The sequence below is a fragment of the Capricornis sumatraensis genome, chromosome 13, assembly GCF_032405125.1.
Source record: "Capricornis sumatraensis isolate serow.1 chromosome 13, serow.2, whole genome shotgun sequence".
NCBI lineage: Eukaryota > Metazoa > Chordata > Mammalia > Artiodactyla > Bovidae > Capricornis > Capricornis sumatraensis.
The window spans coordinates 47,919,397-47,944,184 of record NC_091081.1 but is presented as its reverse complement, the minus strand read 5'-3'; the positions used below and the strand labels follow the sequence as shown (position 1 = coordinate 47,944,184).

The 24,788-nt window shown below is 45.9% G+C and overlaps 1 protein-coding gene across 1 annotated transcript in view; it reads right to left on the bottom strand.

Annotated features, from left to right (window-relative positions):
* BACH2 (BTB domain and CNC homolog 2) overlaps positions 1 to 24,788 on the bottom strand; it is an 86,229-nt gene that overhangs the window by 5,791 nt on the left and 55,650 nt on the right. Inside the window, exons 2-3 of the mRNA XM_068984945.1 lie at positions 14,526 to 16,121; positions 2,087 to 2,293 (exon numbers count right to left, since the gene is read on the bottom strand). Coding sequence (XP_068841046.1) covers positions 2,087 to 2,293; positions 14,526 to 16,121 — 1,803 coding nt within the window. The remainder of the gene's footprint in view (positions 1 to 2,086; positions 2,294 to 14,525; positions 16,122 to 24,788) is intronic.

Here is a 24,788-nt window from a genome sequence, read left to right as displayed (position 1 = left end):
GAGAGACTTTTTATTTGGGGGGCTCCAAAATCACTGCAGATGGTGACAGCAGCCATGAAATTAAAAGATGTTTGCTCCTTGGAAGAAAAGTTATGACAAACCTAGACAGCATATTAAAAAGCAGAGATGTTACTTTGCTGACAAAGGTCTGTCTAGTCAAAGCTATTTTTTTTTCCAGCAGTCATGTATGGATGTGAGAGCTGGACCATAAACAAAGCCGAGTGCTGAAGAACTGATGCTTTTGAACTGTGGTGTTGGAGAAGACTCTTGAGAGTCCCTTGGACTTCAAGCAGATTCAACCGGTCCATCGTAAAGGAAATCAGTCCTGAATATTCCTTGGAAGGACTGAGGCTGAAGCTGAAACTCCAACACTTTGGCCACCTGATGCGAAGAACTGACTCACAGGAAAAGACTCTGATGCTGGGAAAGATTGAAGGTGGGAGGAGAAGGGAATGACAGAGGATAAGATGGCTGGATGGCATCACCAACTCAATGGACATGAGTTTGAGTAAGCTCCAGGAGTTGGTGATGGACAAGGAAGCCTGGCATACTGCAGTTCATGGGGTCGCGAAGAGTCGGACACGACTGAGTGACTGAGCTGAACTCAACCTGAACTCTCAAATGTCTTATCTTGCCCTTAGGTTCTCATCAGGACACTGGCTTACCATGAGGCAAAGGAGTGTCATGTATAGCCTGAGGACTCAAACTCAGGTCTTGACCACAGTACGTGGCCTCCCTCTTCTTCAGGATGCCACAGACATGGCACCTGGGATGAATTTCTAGCATTGGGCCAGCAGGAAGGATGAGCTGAATGAGGCTGTACTGACTGCCTTCAAGGGTACAGTCAGGAACCAGAGGCCACTTGGATTTACTTCCTGTAGCTTAAGGTTGCTGATCCAGAAGGGAATGCAGACTACTGAGTGAGGGGGAGGCTTGAAAGATCAGAGAACAGTCCCAGAGACAAAAGACTCCCAGGCACAGGAAGAGGTGACAACCACTCTGAGGCAGACGCGCAGAATTCAGGACCCCCGCGCTGCTGAAGGGCTTCAGGAGATCAGGTGGCTGAGGGGCCCCTGGTGGCAGGCTGGCGTCCTGCCCCTAACCTACACCTCCGTGGGAGGCAGGAGAAAGCAGATAACAAGATCTGGGATCAGACAACCAGACTTGCATTCAAGCTCCATCACATGGTGGGGAGTTACCAAACCTCTCTGCACTCTGGTTTCCTCCTCTGTGAATGGAGATGAAGTAGTACTTAAATCATAGGGCTGATGTGAGGATTACATGGGACATCTACTGAAAGAGACCAGAATAATACCTGGTCCACATACGCAGCAATAAATGTTAGCTCTCGACTCACGTTGAATGGAAAAGAAGAAGAATGATCTCTATGGGAGGGAAGGAATGGCAGTTTCAGATTAGCAGAGGCAAGCTATTATACATAGGATGGATGAACAACAAGGTCCTAGTATATGGCACAGGGAACTACATTCAATATCCTATGACAAACCATAATGGAAAAGAATATGAAAAAGCATAAGCATATAACTGAGTCACCTTGCTGTACAAAAGAAGCTAACACAACACTGTAAATCAGTTAGACTTCAAAAAAAAAAAAATCAGCTCTATACGAATGTGAAAGTGAAAGTTACTCAATGTTGTCCGACTCTTTGCGACCCCATGGACTATACAGCCCGTGGCATTCTCCAGGCCAGAATACTGGAGTGGGTAGCCTTTCCCTTCTCCAGGTGATGTTCCCAACACAGGGATCGAACGCATTTCAGGAAGATTCTTTACCAGCTGAGCCACCAGGGAAGGTTGGTGGTTTGAGCACACCCAGGGACGACTGCCTCTGTGATCTACACAAATGGCTAAGATATAAAATACTGACATACAATCACACAGCCGCACAGACACACCTATATTACACATGTAAAGCTATTATTTTTTGTTAAGAATTCCTTTAAAAATCAATGCGAATGTCCCTGAATGGTGGCCTTTCTCTTTGCCTGTCTGGCCTTTGCTACTCAAAGTCGGTATCAGTCTTGGTCATTCCAGGTTGCTGACGACACAGGGCGGGTTGACTCACCAGTTTGCGGATTTCACATTCTAAGTTCTGAATACAGTCCAGCTTCCTCTTGCGGCAGCGCTGGGCAGCGATGCGGTTTTTGCTGCGCCGGCGGACGTCGTGAATGAACTCTAACTGCTCTGACGTCAGCTTGTGCATCTTGATCATCATCTGGAAGTCATTCCTCGGAAGGTCTGTGATTTGATCAACAGGAAATGGAAGTTTGACCTGCAACCAAGAATAACAGAACATGATTACGGCAGCTGCATTTTATAGTTTTCATTCTGGCGAGTGGAACATCAAAAAATGGTAAAATCTCCTTTTTAATGATGACCAAGTACTATGAAAATGACTGAAGCAAGCAGTGATGATTCTTTCCTGTTTCAAATACAAATAAGATGAAATATGCATACAGTCAAACAGAATGTGAACACACACATATTATGATGTGGTTATCATTCCTGAGATCTTAGAAGCAAACAGCATGGAAACAATGGAAAATGTATACACTGCCATGACCACAGCACTTTTGTAAGCAGGGCTCTACAATTAGTTGAAACCCACTCCCACTGAGCCTCAACTCAGTGAAGTAACAATTTATAGACAGACATCATCTGAGGAATCATCTAAAACCCTTGAATTAAGAGAGCCCTGTACACCTTGGAGATGCTGGAAAGATGAAACAGTTGGTGTGATTTGCAGTTACAGCAGCGTAAGGGAGACAGACATAGGGAGAGAAACTGGCGAGGCTACATCATTGTGACCTAGGAGTTAGAACTGGCTTTTAGTCCTTCCTGCCAGACATGAGACCTCAGGCTGGTCACCATACTTTTCTGAGCCTCAGTTTCCTCATCTGCAAAATGGGGCATGCTTTTTAGCTGCACAGTGCTATTATATACCCATGAGGCACTACGGATTTTTGGAAAATAAAATGGCCCACGCTCTCACATTTTCTTTTACAATGTGATGCTGACCTTCCCCTGTCAAAAGGTGGCATGCATGTTCCTGCCTTTTGACCAATACAATGAAGCGGGAGTAATCCATGTAACTTCTGACGTGACATCATAAAAGCTGTACAGTATCTTCTTAGGCCTCTTAGATCAGGGCCAACCTCCAGGCTGTGGACCAGTACCTCCTGACAGATCAGCGACAGCATTTGATTAGGAATAAAAGGCACAATAAATGTAATGTGCTTGAATCATCCAGAAACCATCTTCCTCACAATCAGTCTGTAGAAAAATTGTCTTCCACGAAATCAGTCCCTGGTGCCAAAAAGGTTGCGGACTGCTATCTAAGATTATGCTCTCTTTAGGACACCTTGTGGAGAGGCCCAGGTAGAGAGGAACTGAGGTCTCCAGCCAACAGCCAGAATCACCTCATCAGTCCCATGAATGAGCCACCTTGGATGAGGATCCTCCAGCCCAGGCAAACCTCCAGGGGTTGCCTCCTGCCAACATCTGACTTAAACCCCATGAGATATTCTGAGCCAGGCATGCTCAGATCGGTCACTTCTGAATTCCAGACCCACAGAAACAGTGAGAGATGTTAAACGATTGTTTGAAGCTTCATTGTTTGAAGCTACAAAGTTTTGGGGTGATTCGTTGCATGGGTGTGTGCTAAGTCTCTTCAGCTGTGTCTGACTCTTCGACCCTATGGACCACAGACCACCAGGCTTCTCTGTCCGTGGGATTCTCCTGGCAAGGATATTGGAGAGGGTCGCCATGCTCTCCTCCAGGGATTCTTCCCCACCCAGGGATCGAACCTACATCTCTTACATCTCCTGCATTCGCAGGCAGGTTCTTTACCACTAGTGTCACCTGGGAAGCCCTGGGATGATTTGTTACGCAGCAACAAATAATTGATGCAGATACTGTTTTCAGCAAGAGTCTCACTTTTAAATTCTTGCAAATCAAGGAAAAGGTGAACATCCTCCAAAGAAAGAACACTAGTCATTTTAGAGATGGATCTGTGTCCTAATGCTTCTTTAGCATTTAGCAGAGAACCAATGCTCTCTCAAGCTTCCTCAGCACCCACAAGATAGAGAACACAGACTGGCACCTTCCAGCAGTCTGCCACTACCCCCTTCAGGACTCCCTGTGAGGCAGAGACTTCAGGAGTCAGCTCTGGGCCTGTCCAGAAGCTTCTGGAAGTAGAAGGTTGAGCGTTGCTTGGCCAAGACACAGTGTTTCCCAGCTCAGGGGCTGAGCTCCTGCTTAACCTGAGCATCTGCTTTGGATACACCAGCAGATGGCGCTATAAACCTAAACTTCGTTCAGGCACTAGCCCAGCGCTGTCCAATGCAAACAACGCGAGCTGCCAGTGGGATTCTTACGCCTTCTAGTAGGAAGTGAAAAGAAACAGGTGACACTAATTTTAATAATATATTGACTAGGACCCAATGTAGCTAAAATATTATCAACAGTAATCAGCATAAAATTAATGAGATATTTCACTTTTGGGGGGATACCGCATTTTAAAAACCTAAGGTGCATTTTATACTTGGGTGTGCCTCACCATTCAGACTAGCCTCATTCCCAGGGCTCAGTAGCCACATCCGGCATGTGCCTCCCATACTGGACAGCATAGCTTTAGCAGACAGAACAAGTCGACTAGAGTGAACTTGGATAACCAGAGGAACAGACAGGCCACTCTGGGTTTAATTGATCAAAATCCTTTTGGTGAAGAAATGGCCCTACAGAACCTACAGGGTTATGTCTGGGCCGTTCAGGGGAGTGAGAGGAAGATCTTTAATCCTGAGCTCAGGCTTTTGCTTTGGTTGCATCAGAGGCAGGCAGACCCTGAGTGAGTCTGGACCCTGGCATTTGTGGTTACTTAATCCCTTGGCACAAAGGCAATCCTACTAAATGATCATTTGCCTTCCTGCGGCTGGGTGCGACGGCTCAGTCAGGTTACTTCATAGCTCTGAGCCTGTGAGACGTGGCATTTGCTGGAGGCTCCCAATGGGTGCTCTGATTGAACCTCCAAAGGGCGACCTCTGTCCCATGACACATGTCCAGTGCTGGCTCAGGAGGGCAGAAATCCCCACAGTCCACATAACAGCACAGTCGGCTCAGCCCTGCTCCAACCGCTAATGACGGGTGGTCAGCACAAACAGCTCCTTGTTATGGGCCCGGCAAAGGGCTTTGTCCACGGGCTGTGTTTGCACAGGGCTTATAATGATACGAAAGAATGTTTGATTTCCCTTTTATATGCCTTGGATAACAAACAGACTCAGATCCTGGACAGTACTTACACAACACAGAGGTCTGTCTGTTGGGCACATGGATGTCCCCACACCAGGCAGCAGGTGTGTTTTCACAACAGGGGTGACGATGCTTTGGGCCTCACAGCATCTCCCCCTCTGCTGACAACAAAGCAATTCTGCTGATGCTCTACACAGTGTTTGCTTATTTTCAGACAGAATATATACCTATGGCTCAGGCCACAGGGAAAGTCACAAGGCCTTCTATACCAAGGGCTACTGTATTTAACATTCTTTAGACAGCCTATATATATATATAAACCCATTATGGTAACAGCACCGAGGTTGACAGGAAAGAGGAAAAATCAACAAAATCAAAGTCCTTGAAGCAAAAGGCCATATAACTTTTCAGCAGAGCTGTTGCAACTCAAGCTGCTCTGCAGAGGTTGAAGGAAAATTGTCCACTATAGACTTTCTTCCATGTGAAAAAAATCCTCCCAGCCCCAACTACTCTGGTCTCTTTCTAAAGTGTGCTGCGACCCCTCGAGCAAGGGAGGGCTTCCCCCAGCTACCAAAGGGAAGCCCCTGACGTTGTTCTTGGAAAGGTGTGGCAAAAACCTTACCACAGCTATTCGCTAATTTTAGGGTAGGAAGTTCCAAACTGACAGGCATCTTCCCTGGAGATAAATGTCAGCCACAGACCCACTGAGGGGCTGGGAAAACGTTCCTTTCCCAGGCTGGCAGGCACCCACCTATTCCTCAAATGGGCTCAAAAGTCAGCTAAAGTGACTTGGCCTTGGACACTGAGAAGCCTGAGGCCCTCCTGCCTTTCTTCCAGCAAACTTTTCTAACCCAAATAGACCCAATAGGGCTTCACATCTTATTTACTGTCCCTCCACCCACTGATTCCTCCAGGATTTCAGTTCTCAGAGGTGACACAGTTTCCATTCCCCAGACCCTCATAAACAGTGAGGTGACGGGATGCAAAGTCCAGCGAACCAGCAGCATCACCTGTTAGGCGGCCAGCCTGCAGCTACATTCAGTGATCCGTCATGCATGAGGCTCAGCATAGAGGCACAGAAAGCTGACCAGGTTGTTTAGAAGGGTGAGGGCCCAAGGGGTCCAGGGAGCCCATGGTCTCTTTAGACAGGTGGTGCCCCAGCTTGGCTTCTCAGTGGAGACTCACTCTGAGTGTCAGGGGCATCTTGGCTTGTCTCATCCTCTAAGGACCATGGTGGAGGATGTTTTCACCTGGGACTCTGGGCTGGGTCAGTATTAATCAGAGGAGGGGATTTCACTCCTGGGGCCTCCAGCTCTGGAGCCGATGGTGAAATGAGTGGCCCCTGCAGTGCAGGTAACCTCTGGCCCCAAGGGCTGACAAAAAGTGGGAAGAGGCTGTGACATTTGGACAGTGAATGAAGCTTAAATATTCCTCCTCAGGGGCCCCACCATGGGATGCTGCCAGCTAGACCCCAGGGGCTGGCACTTCTTTCTCACCAGACAGAAATCAGCTGTTCCCTTTCTCTCTCCTGCCAACACCTACCCTGGTTCTACCACCCAAACAACATCCCCTCTCTTCCAGTGAAACAAAAATATCATTTAAGAATTGTATGAGAAATATAACTTCTAGCAGCAAATTCAATTATGAGACCAAAGAAGAGAAAAGAATTCCCACTCCCAAACACCAGCTCTCCTGGGCTTCCCTGTGACCTTTGTCACCTGGCACGCTTGTTACAGGCTGGTGATCAGCCAGTACTCTGGCTACCTCACCTCGCCATGCCTCTCAATACACATCTCACTTGCCTGATGTCTTTGGTGTGCTGGATGGGAGCTACTGGAGAGGCAGGACAGAGATGCAAATGTTGCAGAAAAAGGCGAAAAGAAGCACCTCTTTCGTCTAGAGATCCCAACTAGAAGCACCAGCCCCTGGGGTCAAGCTTCAATCCTATCTCCTTTCTTGGTTTCACTATTAGATGCTGAGCAGAAGCTGCAGGAATTGGATCCTGGGAGAAGGCAATGGCACCGGACTCCAGTACTCTTGTCTGGAAACTCCCATGGATGGAGGAGCCTGGTGGGCTGCAGTCCATGGGGTCACTAAGAGTCAGAATCAGACACGACTGAGCGACCTCACTTTCACTTTTCACTTTCAGGCATTGGAGAAGGAAATGGCAACCCACTCCAGTGTTCTTGCCTGGAGAATCCCAAGGACGGGGGAGCCTGGTGGGCTGCCGTCTATGGGATCAGACTCTGTTGGACACGACTGAAGGCGACTTAGCAGCAGCAGCAGCAGTACCCTGAGGATCTTAACAACGCAGTCACTTCTCCAAAACCTGTAACATATATGTTCTTCTTTAAAAAAAGTTTCTAGCTGTGCCATGGGGCACGTGAAATATAGTTCTCTGACCAGGGGTCAAACCCACACCCCTGCATTGGAAGCCCAGAGTCTTAACCACTGAACCTCCAGGGAAGTCCCTAACACTAATGCTCTCGAAAGGCCCTCAGATTCCTGTGAGCTGTCTGGGGATCTGATGCCCTGTGGGCTCACGATTCCAGTCCTCTTTGAATGAGGACAGCCGGCTTTGAGCCGGGCAGATGCCAAAGACAAAACCTCCTCTGCCAAAGACAAGCTTCTCACACAACTGTCCTTCTAAGCTCTAATCTTGCGGTCCAGTTTCTGGAACAAACCCAGGACATCTAGAATTTAGTTGTGATGCTACAATTACTGAGTCGTGTGATCCCAGGCAAGTCTTTTCCTTCTCTGTCCTGAAGTTCTTTGAGGATCTGGGAGTCAGAGGGATCCAACATCTGTCCTACTTAGCTTACAGGGTTGCCATGAAGAAAAAAACTGGATAACAACTGGAGAAAGTGCTTTGAAAAGTTGGAATTGCCTTATAATTATGAAGTATTGCTAATATTAGTAGTAGCTGTAGCAGTAGCATTAGTGTTTCAGTTTGTCCACCATCTTTCTTTGTCACAAAGTTTCTTCTTTTGGTCATACGGTATGCTTTGGAGTTCCAGATGCTAACAGTCTTTCCAGCCAACACGAAAACATTGTTTTCATTAGAAATATGGCCAAGTTCCATGCTGCCCAAAATGGTTTTCCTTTTATTAAGCAGACCAACGATAGTTACTTTTAAAAAGATTTCTGATTCAACAAGCCACAAAAATGACTGTAAAATCTTTATATCCAACATATGTCTGGAAGTCAGCATCTGGGTGGAAGAGTTAGAGTCAGACAGGGCTCTTCGATAACATTTCAGTGTTTGTTCTGGACCTTACTTTTCCCTGCCCTCACACATCCACAAGCATACACGTACACACAGCATCCTCATATGCTTTTACCACTCTTGACATGAAATGTGTTAATAAAGCAAATCCAACTAATCAGTGCCTTTGACTATATAAATAAACTGTCTTCCTGCTGCTTCTTTATTAAAATCTACAGTTAATGCTTGTGGTACAAAACTATTCACTAAGACTCTTACTACTTGGCACATGCTTGTGACTTTTCAATAATTTTCAAATTCTAAAAGCAAACCTGTAAACCACAATGAGGTACTATACCACTAGAAGGACTATATAAAAAAAGGACAATAACAAGTGTTGATGAGGGTGCAGAGGAACTGGATTCCTCATACAAGGCTGGTGGGAATATAAAATGGCTCAGTTACCTTGGAAAACAGCCCAGTCGTTCCTCAGAAGGCTAAACTTAGAGTGATCATATGATTTAGCAGTTCCACTCCCTGGTATATAATGAGGAGAACTGAAAATTTATGTCTATAAAAAACCTGAACACAAATACTCTTCATGGCATAATCCATAATAGCCCTCAAATGGAAATAGCCCAGCATCCCTCAATCAATGAATGGATCAACAAAGTTAGTGTATCTACACAGTGGAATATTATTCAGCAATAAAAAGGAGAGAACACATACATGATGAAGTGCCAGGTGGATGCAGTGACAGCATGCTGTATCATGCTGTACAGCAATGCTGTACTGAAAACAGGCTCAGCGATGGAGCGAGACACAACAGGCCACACGGCTAGATTCTACTGAAATGAAACATCTGGAATAGGCAAATCTACTGGAGACAAAGGTATGTTAGTAATTTCTTGGGGTAAGGCAGAGAAGCCAATGGCAACCCACTCCAGCACTCTTGCCTGGAAAATCTCATGGATGGAGGAGCCTGGAAGGCGGTAGTCCATGGGGTCGCCAAGAGTCAGACACGACTGAGCGACTTCACTTTCTCTTTTCACTTTCATGCATTGGGGAAGGAAATGGCAACCCACTCCAGTGTTCTTGCCTGGAGAATCCCAGGGAGAGTGGAGCCTGGTGGGCTGCCATCTATGGGGTCGCACAGAGTCGGACACGACTGAAACAACTTAGCAGCAGCAGCAGCAGCTTGGGGTAAGGGAAGAGGGGAATGAGAAGTGTTTGCTACTGGATATTGTATTTCTTTTTTTGAGGTGATGAAAATATTTTGGGATTAGACACTGTAATGGTCATACAACTTTATGAATCATTAAAAACCACTGAATTGTTCACATTAACAGAGTGAATTTTATGGTATATCAATTGTATTTCAATTAAAAAAAAAACCTGTGTGATATACACACACAGAAATCAAACATTACAAGAATACACAGAAATAAATCTTTCCCTATATTCCCTCTCTCCAAGTTTGCCTCCCATTTCATCTTATTATCTACTGCTCTAATTGTTTATAATATATTTATAAAGTAAACTAGAACCATGTTATGTATACTGTTTGTTACTTTTTTCACTTAATATGACCTATTCATTTTTTCATAATTGGAAGTAAGAAAAAAAATTCCCATGTTGACTTTGTAGGTATGAAGGCATGAAGAAACACACTGATCACTTGATTACATAAAACTTAAGCTTTTTAAAATGGAAAAAGATACTATAGAAATAGACTAGGAAAAATAAAAATTTTAAAAAATAACAAAGAATTCAAGAAACTTAATGATAAAGGTCATGGTTCTGAAATGACTTGACAATCATCAAACGTGATTATTTTTCAAGATTTGTGCTTGTGCTCAATTGCTCAGTTGTGTCCAACTCTTTGTCCCACCAGGCTCCTCTGTCCATGGGATTTTCAAGGCAAGAACACTGGAGTAGGTTGCCATTTCCTTCTCCAGGGCATCTTCCTACCCAGGAATCGAACCTGCTGCTGCTGCTAAGTCACTTCAGTCGTGTCCGACTCTGCGACCCCAGAGACAGCAGTCTCCCAGGCTCCTCTGTTCCTGGGATTGAACCTGAGTCTCCTGCAAATCTCCATATATATGAACAATTTTTATTTCATGATAAACAAAGACCAAAAATTTAGTTTAAAAAAACAGACTAGTAGAAGATACAGGCAACATGTGCAAGAAAGGATTAATATTCTTAAATTAAGGATTCTGTAAACTCATTAAAGTCAAACACCACACACACACACACACACACACACACACACATAAACGGACAAATGGCAAGTCCAAGAAAGAAAATACAAATGATGAATACATATAAGAAAAATATCAACTGCATTAGAAGTCATCATGTTTTGTCCATCAGACTGGCAAAGGTAAAAGGACTGGTGACCACTACTACTGGCAAGAACAGGGGGCAATGGATATGCTCGTAAGTTTTGCTGGAGGATGTGTGAATTGCTACCACCTTTTGAGAAAGTAAATAGGTAGTATTTAACAAATGAGTATAACCTTTAACCCACTTATGGAACTTTTAACTCACAAAAATAAAAGCACTGCCACTAAATAAATATGTTCACAAGAATGTTTATTGCAGCAATGTTTGTAAGAGGGAAATACAGGAAATGGAAATGTCTGCTGATAGGTGATCACTGAGTCAGCTGTGATGACAGGAACCAAGGATATTAAAGAAGCTTGTGTTACCCCTACACAGTTGACCTAGAGGCATGTACACAGTAGACAGCAATGTGCAACAAGCAAGTTGCTTACTAATTAAATGTGTGTTGTGCTGTGCTTAGTCACTCAGTCGTGTCCAACTCTTTGCAACCTCATGGACTGTAGCCCACCAGGTTACTCTAAATGCTATTAAAATAAAACCCAAACCCATAGACATGTGAATATGTTTACATATTATTGTAAGCACAGAGAAAGCCTGATAAATTTGGTATATTACAGGCTTGGTATGTTCTGCTTGATTATTTTTAAAAAGGAACTTCAAAAAGATGGTTGTTGATAAAGGACAATAGTGTGCTTATTTAAACTTTCCTCAAGCTGGAGAATACTTAGGATGAGAAGTCAACATTGACGAGATGGGAGGGTAAAGAGAGTATAACTAGAAATCAGAATATTCTGTTCACTTGGAAAAGAAGTCACCTGGAACCTTACATGAGAGCAGATCAGGGCAGAATCAGCCCAAGAGATACTGGCTTCTGAATCATTTATGATTCACTTTGTGAAGGGTTTGCTTTCAGTGTTATTACTGGAGACCACACTTCCACTGGGGTCAAAGAAACTCCCCAAAGCAAATAATTAGCTCAAAGAGAAGCAGTCATGCTCAGTCCCTGGGACGGTTCTTGGAAAACCTAATCTCTTCTACTTTAGGAAAATCAAACGGTCAAATTGGGAAAACCTTAACTTTACTATAACAATTCTACCCAAAATGTACTACTGAGAGGGGCTAAATGTGACTCCTGAAATGGCACTGAAATTTGGAAAATTCCTTTTGAGACTGTTTAGGAATGTAAAGAATAGATTCATTTTTTTTAAGTGAAAATAAAAATATTTTTGAAAATACTGTATATTTTTTGAGGGGAGACTAGTCCTGTTCATGACTACTGTGTAGGCTGAATAATTCCTCCATTTCACTGATTCATTTAAAACTGAAAAGTTCTAGGGACTTCTCTGATGGTCCAGTGGTTAGGAATCCACCTTCTGATGCAGGGAAATTGGGTTCGATTCCTGGTTGGCGAATCAAATCCCACATGCCTCGGGGCAACTGAGCCTGTGCGCCCCAACCAGAGAGAGGTTCATCTACTGCAATGATGAAGATCCCACATGCCACATCTAAGACTCAGTGAAGCCAAAACAACACAAACCCTGCAAAGTTCTAAGGCAGACAAGCGATAAAGCCTCAGCACAGGAAAGATACCTGTGCCCTTGTTGGTGGCACTCAGTTTCAAGAATTCACTTCAAGTTCTCTTTGGGGATGTAAGAGAGAGAAAAGGAGATTTTTCTGAAACTGACAGGTCCTTGGACATATGCAGCTGTCATGAACACACACCCTTTTTAGTTAATGGTGGGGATCCTCTTAAGAGAGAGACAAAAAGAAAGAAAGAAAGACTGAGAGACATTTGTCTTTTGCACGAGATATGTATCCTTAGAGAAATCATTATGCCAATGGACTCAGTGGGCTTCTGAATCCAGGAATGCTTATGAATAATTTCAGGGGAAAGAAAAGAAAACCTCCTACAAGTTGTGATCAGAGAGAAAGAAATGAGTGAAGAGAGAGAGAGAACACAAACTTTAACTGTTCTGACCAAACCTCCACCTTCTCAGGTGATGGACCCAGATGTGACTGTGGCTTGGGACACTGAGCCCAACCCTCCATTCCAAACCCTAGGGGATACAGTGTACTCAAACAGTTTCCCATTCAAATTTCCTTTTTATTGTGTCTTAGCTAAACGAAATCCTCTCAGTATATTTCTCTTTCCATTTCTGCTAGGCAGTAACGGAGGAGTGGGGACCAGGCTAGGTAGAAAGCGAGGAAGTGACCACAGGGCATGTCTGTAGTTGGTACAGGGAGCTTTGGAAGCTGTTTGCAAAACATGCCCAATCGAAACCCTTCATGTGCTTCTTGCCAACCTCACAGAGGGCTGAATAAACTGCACGTGGCTCTGTGAAAAGCCAGCTCACCCCGTGTGGCATTTCTGCTGTCTGGTTGGGTTAACGTCCCTGATTTACTAGAGGCTAATATCCAGGGAGCGCAGACGTGGATGAAGTGCACTGGCCTAATGAGAATCACGCTTCATTTCTGCCTGTGTTTTTCAGAGATGCAGTTCTCAGGAGGGGCTTGGCACTGGGCTTGCTCTGAGACACAGGTGGCAGTCTCATGTGAGGTCCCTGGCAGTCACTACCAGATCGTGACACAGACACCCTCAGCTCCTTCTGGGAGCTTCTCGTGTTACAAGGGAAGGGGGATTACCTGCGGTGTCCATTCTTTTCTTTCCTTGGCCACGTGAGTCTCGCTCACGATGTGGCTGGAGTTGCACCTGCTTCCTCTCCCAGCAGTGGGAAGATATGGATGGAGCCTTTGGGAATTTTTACCTAGAAAGCACTTCACTTTTAGTGTGGACAAGAACTGCTACTCAACCCCACTGCTCCTTAAAATGACTCTCACCGTTTGTGGGGCCCTTGGGCAATGACCCATGATACAGTTAGATGCGACCGACAAAGGTGCTTCCTCAGTGATACTGGGGCCAGGATGGATGGTGAGCTGTCCATCACCTGCATTCACAATGGACAAGGGATGACTCCAGGGTCCCTGTTGACAAGGAAACTTAAAGGTGCTGGGAAAGCATGGGCTTACTGTGAATCTCTCCAGTTTCAATCAGTCAATTTTGAAAGCAATTTTATATTTTTCTTCTCACTGAAGAAGCGAGGGGCAAGGATGAAGGTGACAGGTATGGCCTTCTTTCAAAGCAGACGGGGGCGGGAGGGGGGCGGATCTGAAGTACCTGCACACGCTTTCAGGCATCAGACTTTTTTCCCACTAAGCTCTTTGCCTCTGCTTTTTGAGGACTGAAATCTCGATTAAATTTCAAGTGCTGTCTGGAGCAAAACGGTTAATTCTGAATCACCTTGAAGCATTCTGCCTCTGCGGATGGGGGGCGGGGGTGCAGGTGTGTGATTTAGTCGCTCAGTTGTGTCTGACTGTGACACCATGGACTATGGCCTGCCAAGCTCCTCAGCCCATGGGATTTCCCATGGCAAGAATACTGGAGTGGGTTGCCATTTCCTTCTCCAGGGGGGATCTTCACCACACAGGGTTCGAACCCAGGTCTCTTGAACTGCAGGCAGTCTCCTGCATTGCAGGCAGATTTTTTACCGACTGAGCTACCAGGGGAGGATGAGGGAGGCGGTCCCTTAACTGTAAAGCTTTAATCTTGGCAAACAAGAACAATCTGGCAGTGGTGGGGGGCAGGGGGAGTCCAGATAAAGGACTGAGGGTGGATCACATGCTTGAATTTATGCGGGTTCCCTACCTCCTGGCCCCTGTCCTGCACAGGACACGACTCACTGTCTGCTTCCGAGAACGATCCGGATTCGTCGCTGGAGTTGGTTCCGTAAGACTGCTCACATTTAATCTGGGGTCGGACTTGGTTGTACATTCCGTCTCCCATCAGGCCTGGTTCCTGATGTTCTGTGGCAAGGAATCTGGCTCCCTGGGAACAGGGCGAGGAGGAGAACTCGCAGAGAGGGAGGCTGCAGGGCGAGCCCCCACTCCCATCCTCCGCGTAGGAGTAGGAGGAGCACGAGCTGGAAGTCCTTGTCCTGGTCTCCAACGGGGGCGAGCGAGGGCACACTTTGATTGGCACCGGGCAGCTAGTGTTGGGCCGCATCCTTCCTGGCAAGTGGTCCGCCATCAGCCCACCGTGAGGGTAGGCCTGTGAGCTGGGGAGGGACTGACCGGCCCCCACCCACAGGCCCTTTGGCACCGGCTCGGAGAGGTCTTTGTCCAGAGCGCTTACCCCAGAATACGAGTGCACCGCGGTGCTCACTTGGTCACAGGCGCTGGAGGAGAAGATGACGCTTCTCCGGTCCAGCTCTCCTTCCTGTTTACAGAGAGCCTCCAAGCCAGGCCCCTTGAGGGGCGACCCCATGGTGAAGCTGGACGCGTCCTTCTGGCCCATGTGGGGCTGTCCGTAATTCCCCGGGAAAGGGGCGTAGTCAGTTTTAAGGTCACCCTGAGTGATCCCCTTGTCAAAAGGGCACGCTGAACTCCTGGCAAAGTGCTGCTGAGAGGTACCGGGCAAGCCGGACGACTCCACACTTTTTGTTATGCTGAACAGAGACCTTAAGCAGGATGGGGAGGGCGCGCCCCTGGACCTCTCCAGGCAGGCGGCCCCGGTAGGGGGCGCGGGGACAGGAGCGGGGGCGGGGCTGGGCTGTTTCCGGTCCATTTCCACGTCGCTCGCTCGGTCTTTGACGTCAGGCTCATCTCCGGACAGGCAGAGCGTGATGCTCTCTTCTTCGTTCTCCTCGCTGGGCGGCTCGCTTTTAATCTGCCCCACGGCAAGCCCTGGTTTGAGGCTGGTGCCAGAGTGATCTTCACTGAATGTGCTTGCAAAACCTGAGGTACTGTGTGATGATGCGTTATAGACATTCTTGGTACATGCAAGCTGGTATTTCTTGTATCTGGGGTACTGCGTTAACGCGTCCTTGGCCGAGCTCTCCTTGGGGTCCGCGGGCACGTCGGACTCGGGCAACAAAACTTCCTTCTCTGCCACTGGGATGGTGGTGGCCTCAAAGCTGATGGGGTCTGGAAGCATCTGGTCCCTAGGGCAAGCCATCTTGGCCGTATCCGAATCCATCGTCTCCTCCTCTTCGTCCTCCTCCTCTCCCGCGCTGTCCTCGGGGTCCTCGTGCGGGCGCTGGCACGCAGCATCCTTCCGGCACACGAAGAGGCCATCCTCGCTGTTCAGGAGCTGGGTCTGCAGGAAGCTGAAGCAGGAGTCCTCCAGGTTGTGCATGCGCAGGAACTCGGCACAGCGGATGACCTCGCGGATGTTTTCTCTGCTGAGTAACAGCTTGGCGGTGTAGGCGAATTGCAACAGCGGCCCAAATCCCCTGGCCGTGACCTGCAAAACAAACAGGGAAATCGCCAACCGTTACCGTCAGCACTGCTATTGTCCCGAATCTCTCAACTGAAGCAAGATAACCAGACAGCGCTAATGTCCCAGGATAAAGACTGCAAAGGAGCAGTTAATCTCATTCTGGGTCAGCAATGATTCGGTTCCCAATAATTAGGGCCTGTCTCGTGCACGCCAGTGCTCAACTCATCACGATACACAGAACTGAAAATCACCAGGGTCAAGTGGCTAAACAAGATGACAACGGGTTCAGTGTTTACACTAATGAAATATCCTGGCAAAAATGCACGGTAACAATGGGACGCCTATTAATTTCTCTCCCCATCCATCCTGTGGAGAGCCATTGTACATCAGGAGTGCTGCGACGCTTCTTACAGCTCGCTCGAGCCAAAGAAAGCGTTATAATTTTCTTGTCAACTGCAAAACCGGCAATATGGCCCTGTTAAAAACCGGAAAGTCCATGGGGCTTTGAAAATAGTTTTTTTGCTCACTTACAAAGTTAAAAAGAGACATTAAAAGCAACTCCTATTTTTTTGCTCACTCATCATGGTTTCTAGTTGAGATTTGCCAGCCATCATGTCATATCCCATCTTAACAATGATACCAGAGATGACAGTCCTTAGCAGTGTTCTCAACAAGAAATTAACTCTTGGCCCATAAAACGAGGTTGGAGGGGGGGCAGGTGCAGAGGGTGTTGAAAAACTAAACAAACTGGCTGTCATTTAAATGGTTGAAGCTGCTGAATGGCACGGGACATGGGCAATTCTTTCCCTAATTATAAGCAGCAGCTCTGCCACACAGCTGTCTTCTTTCCTGGTAAATCTTCAGGGGCTGAGCCTTACTGTCATGTGCTGCTCATCCATTTCATTTTACACAGATTGGGAATGTGCTATTTATGCACAGCATGTGTACATGGGCATGCGTGCATGCACACAAACATGCAGAATGACTTGGTTAGAAATACGTTGCCTAAGGCCAGTTGTTTTTTCAGATGGAAATGGATGAAACCTCCTGGTGGTCAGGGCAGGCTTCCTTGTGTGTGTCTGTGTTTAGTCGCTCAGTCGTGTCCGACTCTTTGCCCTTACACTATACACAAACCCACGCATCCTCTAAGTTCTTGCAAGCACTGCTGACCCCATAAGGAAGGGAAGGGAGGCACATTCATGAATCACATGTACAAAACAAATGAAAGCAGTGGTCATGGGGTCCTTGCTGGAAGCTATAGTAACAGTGATTAAAAAATCTCTGCTAGGGGAATAAATGTGGAGCAAGATAAACCAGCAGGCTTGGTAAATGACTGCTACAGGAACAGAATTCAGCATAGCCCAGGCTCTTGTGAGGACCTGAAACTGTTGTTCAAAATTCAGCTCAGACATCGCTCCTCTGGGAGCCCTCTGCAGACCTCCTAGAGATTGAATGACAGCATCTTCTCAGTCCCCATGGCCGGAGTAAGGAAATACTCAGTCTTCCCCAAGGCAGCACTGATTTTACAGCACTGCACCTTGTCTTTTTAACATTTATTTGGCTACATCAGGTCTTAGTTGTGGCATATGGGCTCTTTAGTTTCAGCATGTGGGATCCGGTTCCCGGAGCAGGAATTGAGCCCAGGCCCCCTGCACTGGGAGCTTGGAGTCTCAGTCACTGGACCACCAGGGAAGTCCCTGTATCACTGCATTCTAAGGGAATGCCTAGTAAGGTAAATTTCTTAGATACAGAGATGACTGGAATTTTAATTGTTAATATTTTTTGAATACTTTCAATAAAAACCTACCACAAAAACACATGACTGCAAGACTCACATTATAGTTCTGCAAAGGCAATCACTGCCATCTCCCTTTTATTGTACTTAATTGTGTCTTTCTACCAGTCAAGGCTATGGATTTTTCCAGTAGTCATGTATGGATATGAGAGTTGGACTGTGAAGAAAGCTGAGCACAGAAGAATTGATGCTTTCGAACTGTGGTGTTGGAGAAGACTCTTGAGAGTCCCTTGGACTGCAAGGAGATCCAACCAGTCCATTCTAAAGGAGATCAGTCCTGGTTGTTCTTTGGAAGGACTGATGCTAAAGCTGAAACTCCAGTACTTTGGCCACTTCATGCAAAGAGTTGACTCATTGGAAAAGACTCTGATGCTGGGAGGGATTGGGGGCAGGAGGAGAAGGGGACGACAGAAGATGAGATGGCTGGATGGCATCACGGACTCAGTGGATGTGAGTCTGAGTGAACTCCTGGAGTTGGTGATGGACAGGGAGGCCTGGCGTGCTGCGATTCATGGGGTCACAAAGAGTTGGACACAACCGAGTGACTGAACTGAACTGAACTGAACTGAACTGAACCAGTGGACAGCAAAGTTTCTTCAGATCAGGGGCTTTTTCATTTCTCTTTGTGACTCTGAATCTAACTAGGGTCTCTAAATATCTGATAAAAGCTGGTATAGTACTGAATATGTCAGAAGTTCAACTGAGCCCCTAACATAAAACTACAGTGTTGACAAAGTGACAACACAGTTTGTTTGGTAAGTTTGGTCTCAGATTACTTTTGGAGAAAGGCATTGTGTCACCCAACAAACTACACCAATTAACTAATCAACAGTGGGCGAGGGTGCTTATTTGCTGTGTCCCCTATTACCTGTGGGCTTCCCTGTAGCTCAGTTGGTAAAGAACCCGCCTGCAAAGTGGGAGACCTGGGTTTGATTCTTGGGTTGGGAAGATCCCCTGGAGAAGGGAAAGGCTACCCACTCCAGTATTCTGGCCTGGAGAATTCCGCGGACTGTATAGTCCACAGTATCACAAAGAGTCGGACACGACTGAGTGACTTTCACTCACTCACTCACCTCTAGTACCCATATCGAAAGGGAGCACATCTGACCACGTTTGTTCTACTAAGTTGACATGGCAACAGATTCAGCAGATGTCTGTTTTATGTACTTTTCTCCTAGGAACCTTTAAAAGGGGGTGTAAGATAAGGAAGTGCATATTGATAAGTAACTAAAGAAGGTTGCAGAGAATGTCACAGGACCCATTTCTTCATTGTAACGTGGCTCCACCACAAAGAGAAAGTGGCAGAATCAAGACAGATTTGATTCCTTCATCAGGAAGCATCCTCTGCTCCCCCCCAAGGCAATCTGCCAGTTGCAGAGTGCATAATACACATCTTGAGTTCTGGCAGATGCGCTCATTATATGGCAAATCTGGGAAACTCCTCAATGCTATTTATTTATTTTTTCATACAGTGCTCCTTACACTCTCATCCCCATTGTTTTTTTTTAATGTTGATATGGTCTCAGTAAGCTGCACCACTGCCCCCATTATGACTGCGTTAAAGAAAATTCCTAAAGAGGCTAAGAGACACCCATGGGTGTCACTAGATCAGTCCTGGGAGCCACCACCTGCCTCAGGGCAGCAAGGAGCTGCAGGAAGCTCTCCACTTAGGGCCAGGCTGTTCCTTAAATGCAGGAGTGGGGCCAAGAATGCCAATAAGCACAGTCTCTACATCCCAAGTCAGTTCACCAATCCTTTTGGGTTCAGGAGACATGACGAGCTTGAAATGATGGTCACATGCTCACGAACAAGTCAAGAATAAAAACAGGGTTGTAAACTGTCATTCAAGCCCAGGTCAGAGGAAATGGTGTCCTCACCACGAAATCTTAAGCAACCATAATTAGCTCTTCCCTCCCATGAGGTTAAATCATGTTTTGTTATATTCAATTCTGCTACATTTTGTTCAGCTTCTGTGTGCAGGGTTTTGTCTAGTGAATCAATTATTATTCACCAAGCTCCTGTTACTGCCTAGCACCATTCTAGCTGGTTCTCCTAACGTACTGCAAGGCAGGCAGGATTGCCATGCTTTTTGTAGCCAAGGAAACTGAGAAGCAAGGAGATGAAGGAATGCATCCAAGGCATAGAGCTCGTAAGTGGAGAGCTGGGATTCCAACTAGTGCTATGAGGAATGGTTAAGTCTAAGACTCAGCACTGTCCTTAATAAACTCATGATTTAGCTCTGGAGAAGAGATATATGAACAAGTTAATTTTAAGTAACCTTGTTAACACTGAGAGGGCTGAGCGTCCAGTGGCTAAGATTCTGAGTTCCCCAATGCAGGGGGTCTGGATTCAACCCCTGGTCAGGGAACTAGTTTCCACATGCTACAACTTAAGAGTTCGCATGCTGCAACTAAAGATCCAGCATGCCACAACTGACCCAGTGTAGCCAAAAATGAAAACAAAAAACCAAAAGAAAAAAAAAAGAATGGAAAGGCTGTCACCAGAGTTGACATGGATATTTGTTTTCTGAGGACAATGTGACGTGAAATGATTCCTGAAAGTGGAAAGACAGTGCAAGCTACTCAAGATGGGGGATAAACCAATACTGAGAAAGCCTCTGCCTGTTTTAACAGCTGACATGATGAGTTGTCAGCTGAGAAATCCTGACCAGTTCAGAAGAGGAGATGGCTGAGGTCCATATGGTCTCTTGAACACGTGTAGTCAGGACACCTGGAATGCACTGAATTGCCTCCAACGGAGTCGGATCTGGGCTTCCCAGGTGGTGCTAGAGGTAAAGAACCCTCTTGCCAATGTGGGAGGCATAAGAGACCTGGATTCCATACCTGGGTCAGGAAGATCCCCTGGAGCAGGGTATAGCAACCCACTCCAGGATTCTTGCCTGGAGAATCCCATGGACAGAGGAGCCTAGTGGGCTACAGTCCATAGGGTCACACAGAGTTGGACATGACAGAAGCAACTTCGCATGCATACATGCACATACAGGTCTGATCTGGGTCAAGGGTTGCTTTGATACAATGGGTACCTTCTGAACTGCAACACCCATCCCTCCCAGCAGCCCATCTCTGGTGCATGTAGGCCAGTGTTAAAACAGGCAGAGGCTTTCTCAGTATTGGTTTATCCCCCATCTTGAGTAGCTTGCACTGTCTTTCCACTTTCAGGAATTATTTCACCTCACTTTGTCCTCAGAAAACAAATATCCAGGTACCAACGACAAATACCCAGGTACCAATGTGAAGCTGGATGTTTATGAAACTGGGCCACAAGCCTGCACTGTTATTTACATTCTGTTTGTAACAAATAAGGCTCTGATAATGGGGAAAATAAGATGGGGGTAGGAGGTGGAGAATCACACACAAAACTAATGACCCATAAAAATGTTATTTAAAAAGGTAATGATCACCAAGTTACAATGGAATGAAGTAATGAGAAATAGCAAGCCAGTCCCAGCTCACTGGTGTTAATGGAGCTGCGCTCCACTGCTCTAAGGGAAGCAGACATATCTAGGCTCAGAATTACTGTCAGGAATGGTCTAAAGGAATGATGAACAGAGGCAAATACAGTATTAGGGGCACCTGGGATAACAGTCTCACATTATGAAAGTAATATTTAGGTTGGATCATTTTTTAGAATGTTTTTTTTTTTTGCCATGCCTCAAGGCATGTGGGATCCTAGTTCCCCACCCAGGGCTGGAACCCACGTCGCTTGCAGTGGAAGTGCAGAGTGTTTACCGTTGGACTGCCAGGGAAGTTTGCCTTGGCTGTTGGATCGTTTTGAAGAGTATTTATTTCATCACATAGTGTGCAATACGCATTGTGCTAAAGATGAGACTGGCTCACACACTGGGCACAATGGAGTGTGCCCTGTGGGACCGAGGTCCACGAGAGGTCAGCAAATAACCTTGCCTTGCTCTCTGGTTGCTCCCAAGGAGGCTGTGACCTCAGTCAACAGTTAGCACACACGAGGCAAGTGGCACTGACCTTTGGGTTTTGGGTCTGAAAGAAACAAGGTCGGACCACCAGAGTTGCACCCTGTGGTGCGCATCCATGTGCCATTCATAGGTTGAAAATGTAACCCACTGAAGCTATGAGCCTCCACCCTTTGTTCCCCCAGGGTTCTGATGTACAATCTCTCTGCTGGAGAAGAAAGGGAGATGAAGTGATGAAAACGTAGGGAACAGAGGGGATGCTTAGGGGCTGTTACTGGGACTGGGGGGTTTATCCTCTGAGAATGTGCCCCATGTGCTGCTGGACAGAGCTGGTGAAAGGAAACTTCTCAACAATTTCATTGCTCTGGACTATTATAGGGATCACGCAGTTGGGCTGCAGGCATAAATTGAAAATAGGGTTTGGGAATTTTTATGAGACATGAATAGCATTCCATACTCGAGCCATGTGATGAAGGTCTCCTCTGATGGTTCTTTTAGTTTTCTTTTCAATTTTTCAAGTTTTAAAAAACTTTTGGCCACACTCTATAGCATGTGTGATCTTAGCTCCCCAATCTTAGTTCCTCACCCCCTGAATTGGAAGATGGAGGCCTAACCACTGGACCACCAAGGATGTCCCTTCTCAGCTGCTGTTGGCAGTATACATTCACGGTTGTAGCACTGATCTGCCCAAGGCTGATCAGATGGGTCAGGAGATCTGGGGACTGCACCCCAGGAGAGGGGTGGCACGTGCCCAAGGTTCCATAATCCCAGCCTCACAAAACATGGACTCTTTTATCTTCAGCAACATTACATCCCAGTGAAGCTAGAGCGCTCCTCCTCTCCCGGAACGGGGAAGAGAAGGTAGCAAAGCTTTGCCAATCGGTTTTTGAAAACACTGACTTGGGTTGTATTTGCACAGCAAGGCACTTGTCAAATAAAGAGAACAACACTGATGACAACTCACTCCTCCTTTCCACCCCCGCACCACGCTGCATCCTATTCTGCAGGCTGAAGACTGATTTAGAGATGAAGCATTGCTTCTAATCTTAATTTTCTAAAATTAATATCCATATTATCACATGTGTCTCCCCAAAGCAGCATGCTATACAAGCATACTACATTCAGGATGTGTTTGTTAAATTAACCTCACTATTTCAATAGAACTTCTGGTTATTTTAATATTAATTTTAGTTAACGATAGAGCCAGAGAAATCACTCTTTCCATTCCTAAAGTAACAATACAAAAACTAAAGCAAGTTGATTTATATCTACAAGTATATAATTTCATATGGTGGGTTTTTAAAAATCTATTAGCGAATGTAGCTTATAAGCATGAAATTAAGCGTCTTTTCTCTCCTGTGCAGACTTGAATTGGGGTTTCCAGACACAATATAAAGTTCCTCTCCTGTTTGTAAATCTGTCCCTGAGACTTATCTGATCACTTAATCATTGACTGTCTTTTGTTTACTCATTCATTCATTCACTGACCACACAGTGGGCACTGACTATGCACTGTATGACATCTGAGGGTACCAGCTGTCTTTCATCCAAATCCCAGTTCTACAATGTACCAGGTAACTTGAACTGCTTACTTAATTGTTATATGCTTCAGTGTCTCTCCAACTGTAAGACCAACAGTGCCTGCCTTGTAGTAAAACCTATGGAACAGCTTCTAGCATTGAGTAACAGCAATTATTATTGCTGTTATTACAAAAATGAATAACATATAGTCTCCTTCTCCAAAAAGCTAACATTTCACTGAACAGAGACAGATGTTCAGTACAAATGTCTAGAATGTAATGTAAGTATGTAACAGGTATCTGCAGCTTGCTAAGGCAGGACCAAGCTAGGGGAGTAATCGCTAAGGGTGTCCGCATAGCCTTCCTAGAAGAGATGACCTTTTGAAGGCTGAGCTGAAGTTCATCACAATAAGAAAGGCCTGGCTCATTCTTCAAATGCCATTTTCTCAGTCAGGCCTTTCCTAGGCCTCTAATCACACCTGTCCTTCTAGCCCAAGACTGCCTATCAGACTTGCAGGGCCAAGTGCAAAGTAGAAGCATGGTCTTACTGTTTGGAGGTTGAGAACTTCAAGATGATGGATGACATGGTGGGACTTCCTTGGAGGTTCAGTGGTTAAGACTCCACACTCCCAATGCAGGGGGCCCGGGTTCAATCCCTGGTCGGGGACCTCGATTCAGCATGTCACAACTTTCATGTCACAACTAAAGATCCCACATGTGGCGACGAAGATTCCACACATGGCAGTGAAGAGGTTGCATCATACAGCTAAGATCCAAATTTAAAAAAATCTGAGAAGAGGATGACAAGGTGCTTCTGAGCATGGGACCCTAGGCAATGACATAGGTCAAAAGCCCATGATCTGGCCCTATAAACACGCACTTGCTGTCTATGCCCGGCTGTTGAAATGGTGATCTCAGGGGGGTGATGTCATCCGAGGGTTGAGCCAGTGAAATTCATCTGAGTGAAACTCCAAGGGTTTAGGGACACGGCTACTGGGGATCAGCAGTGTAGGTCAAGTGACTCTCGGGGTTATGGGTATCTTGGACTGAAATACAGTCAGCACGAAGAAACTTTTTGATTGGTGAAAAAAGAAAAGAAGATCATGTAGGTTAAGTGGACAGAGCCCTGCTTGAGTCTCCATGATAGGGTCATGATCCCACATTTGAGTCAGTTCACAGATCCAGACTCTAAAATTAATTCCCAGGAACTCTCGAGGAAGAATCCTACAGTAATCCATGCTGCTGCTATGATTTCTTCTGCAAGGGTCTGCAGAAATGTATTGAATACATCTTGTAGTTTTCCTAAATAATGAACTAAGACAAGCTTTTTTAATTTCAAAAACTTCAACAGAAAATTATTCAGAAACTGTCTATATCAGAAACAAATCGATCTATGTATCCATCCCTGCCTATCTATGAACTGAAGTAGT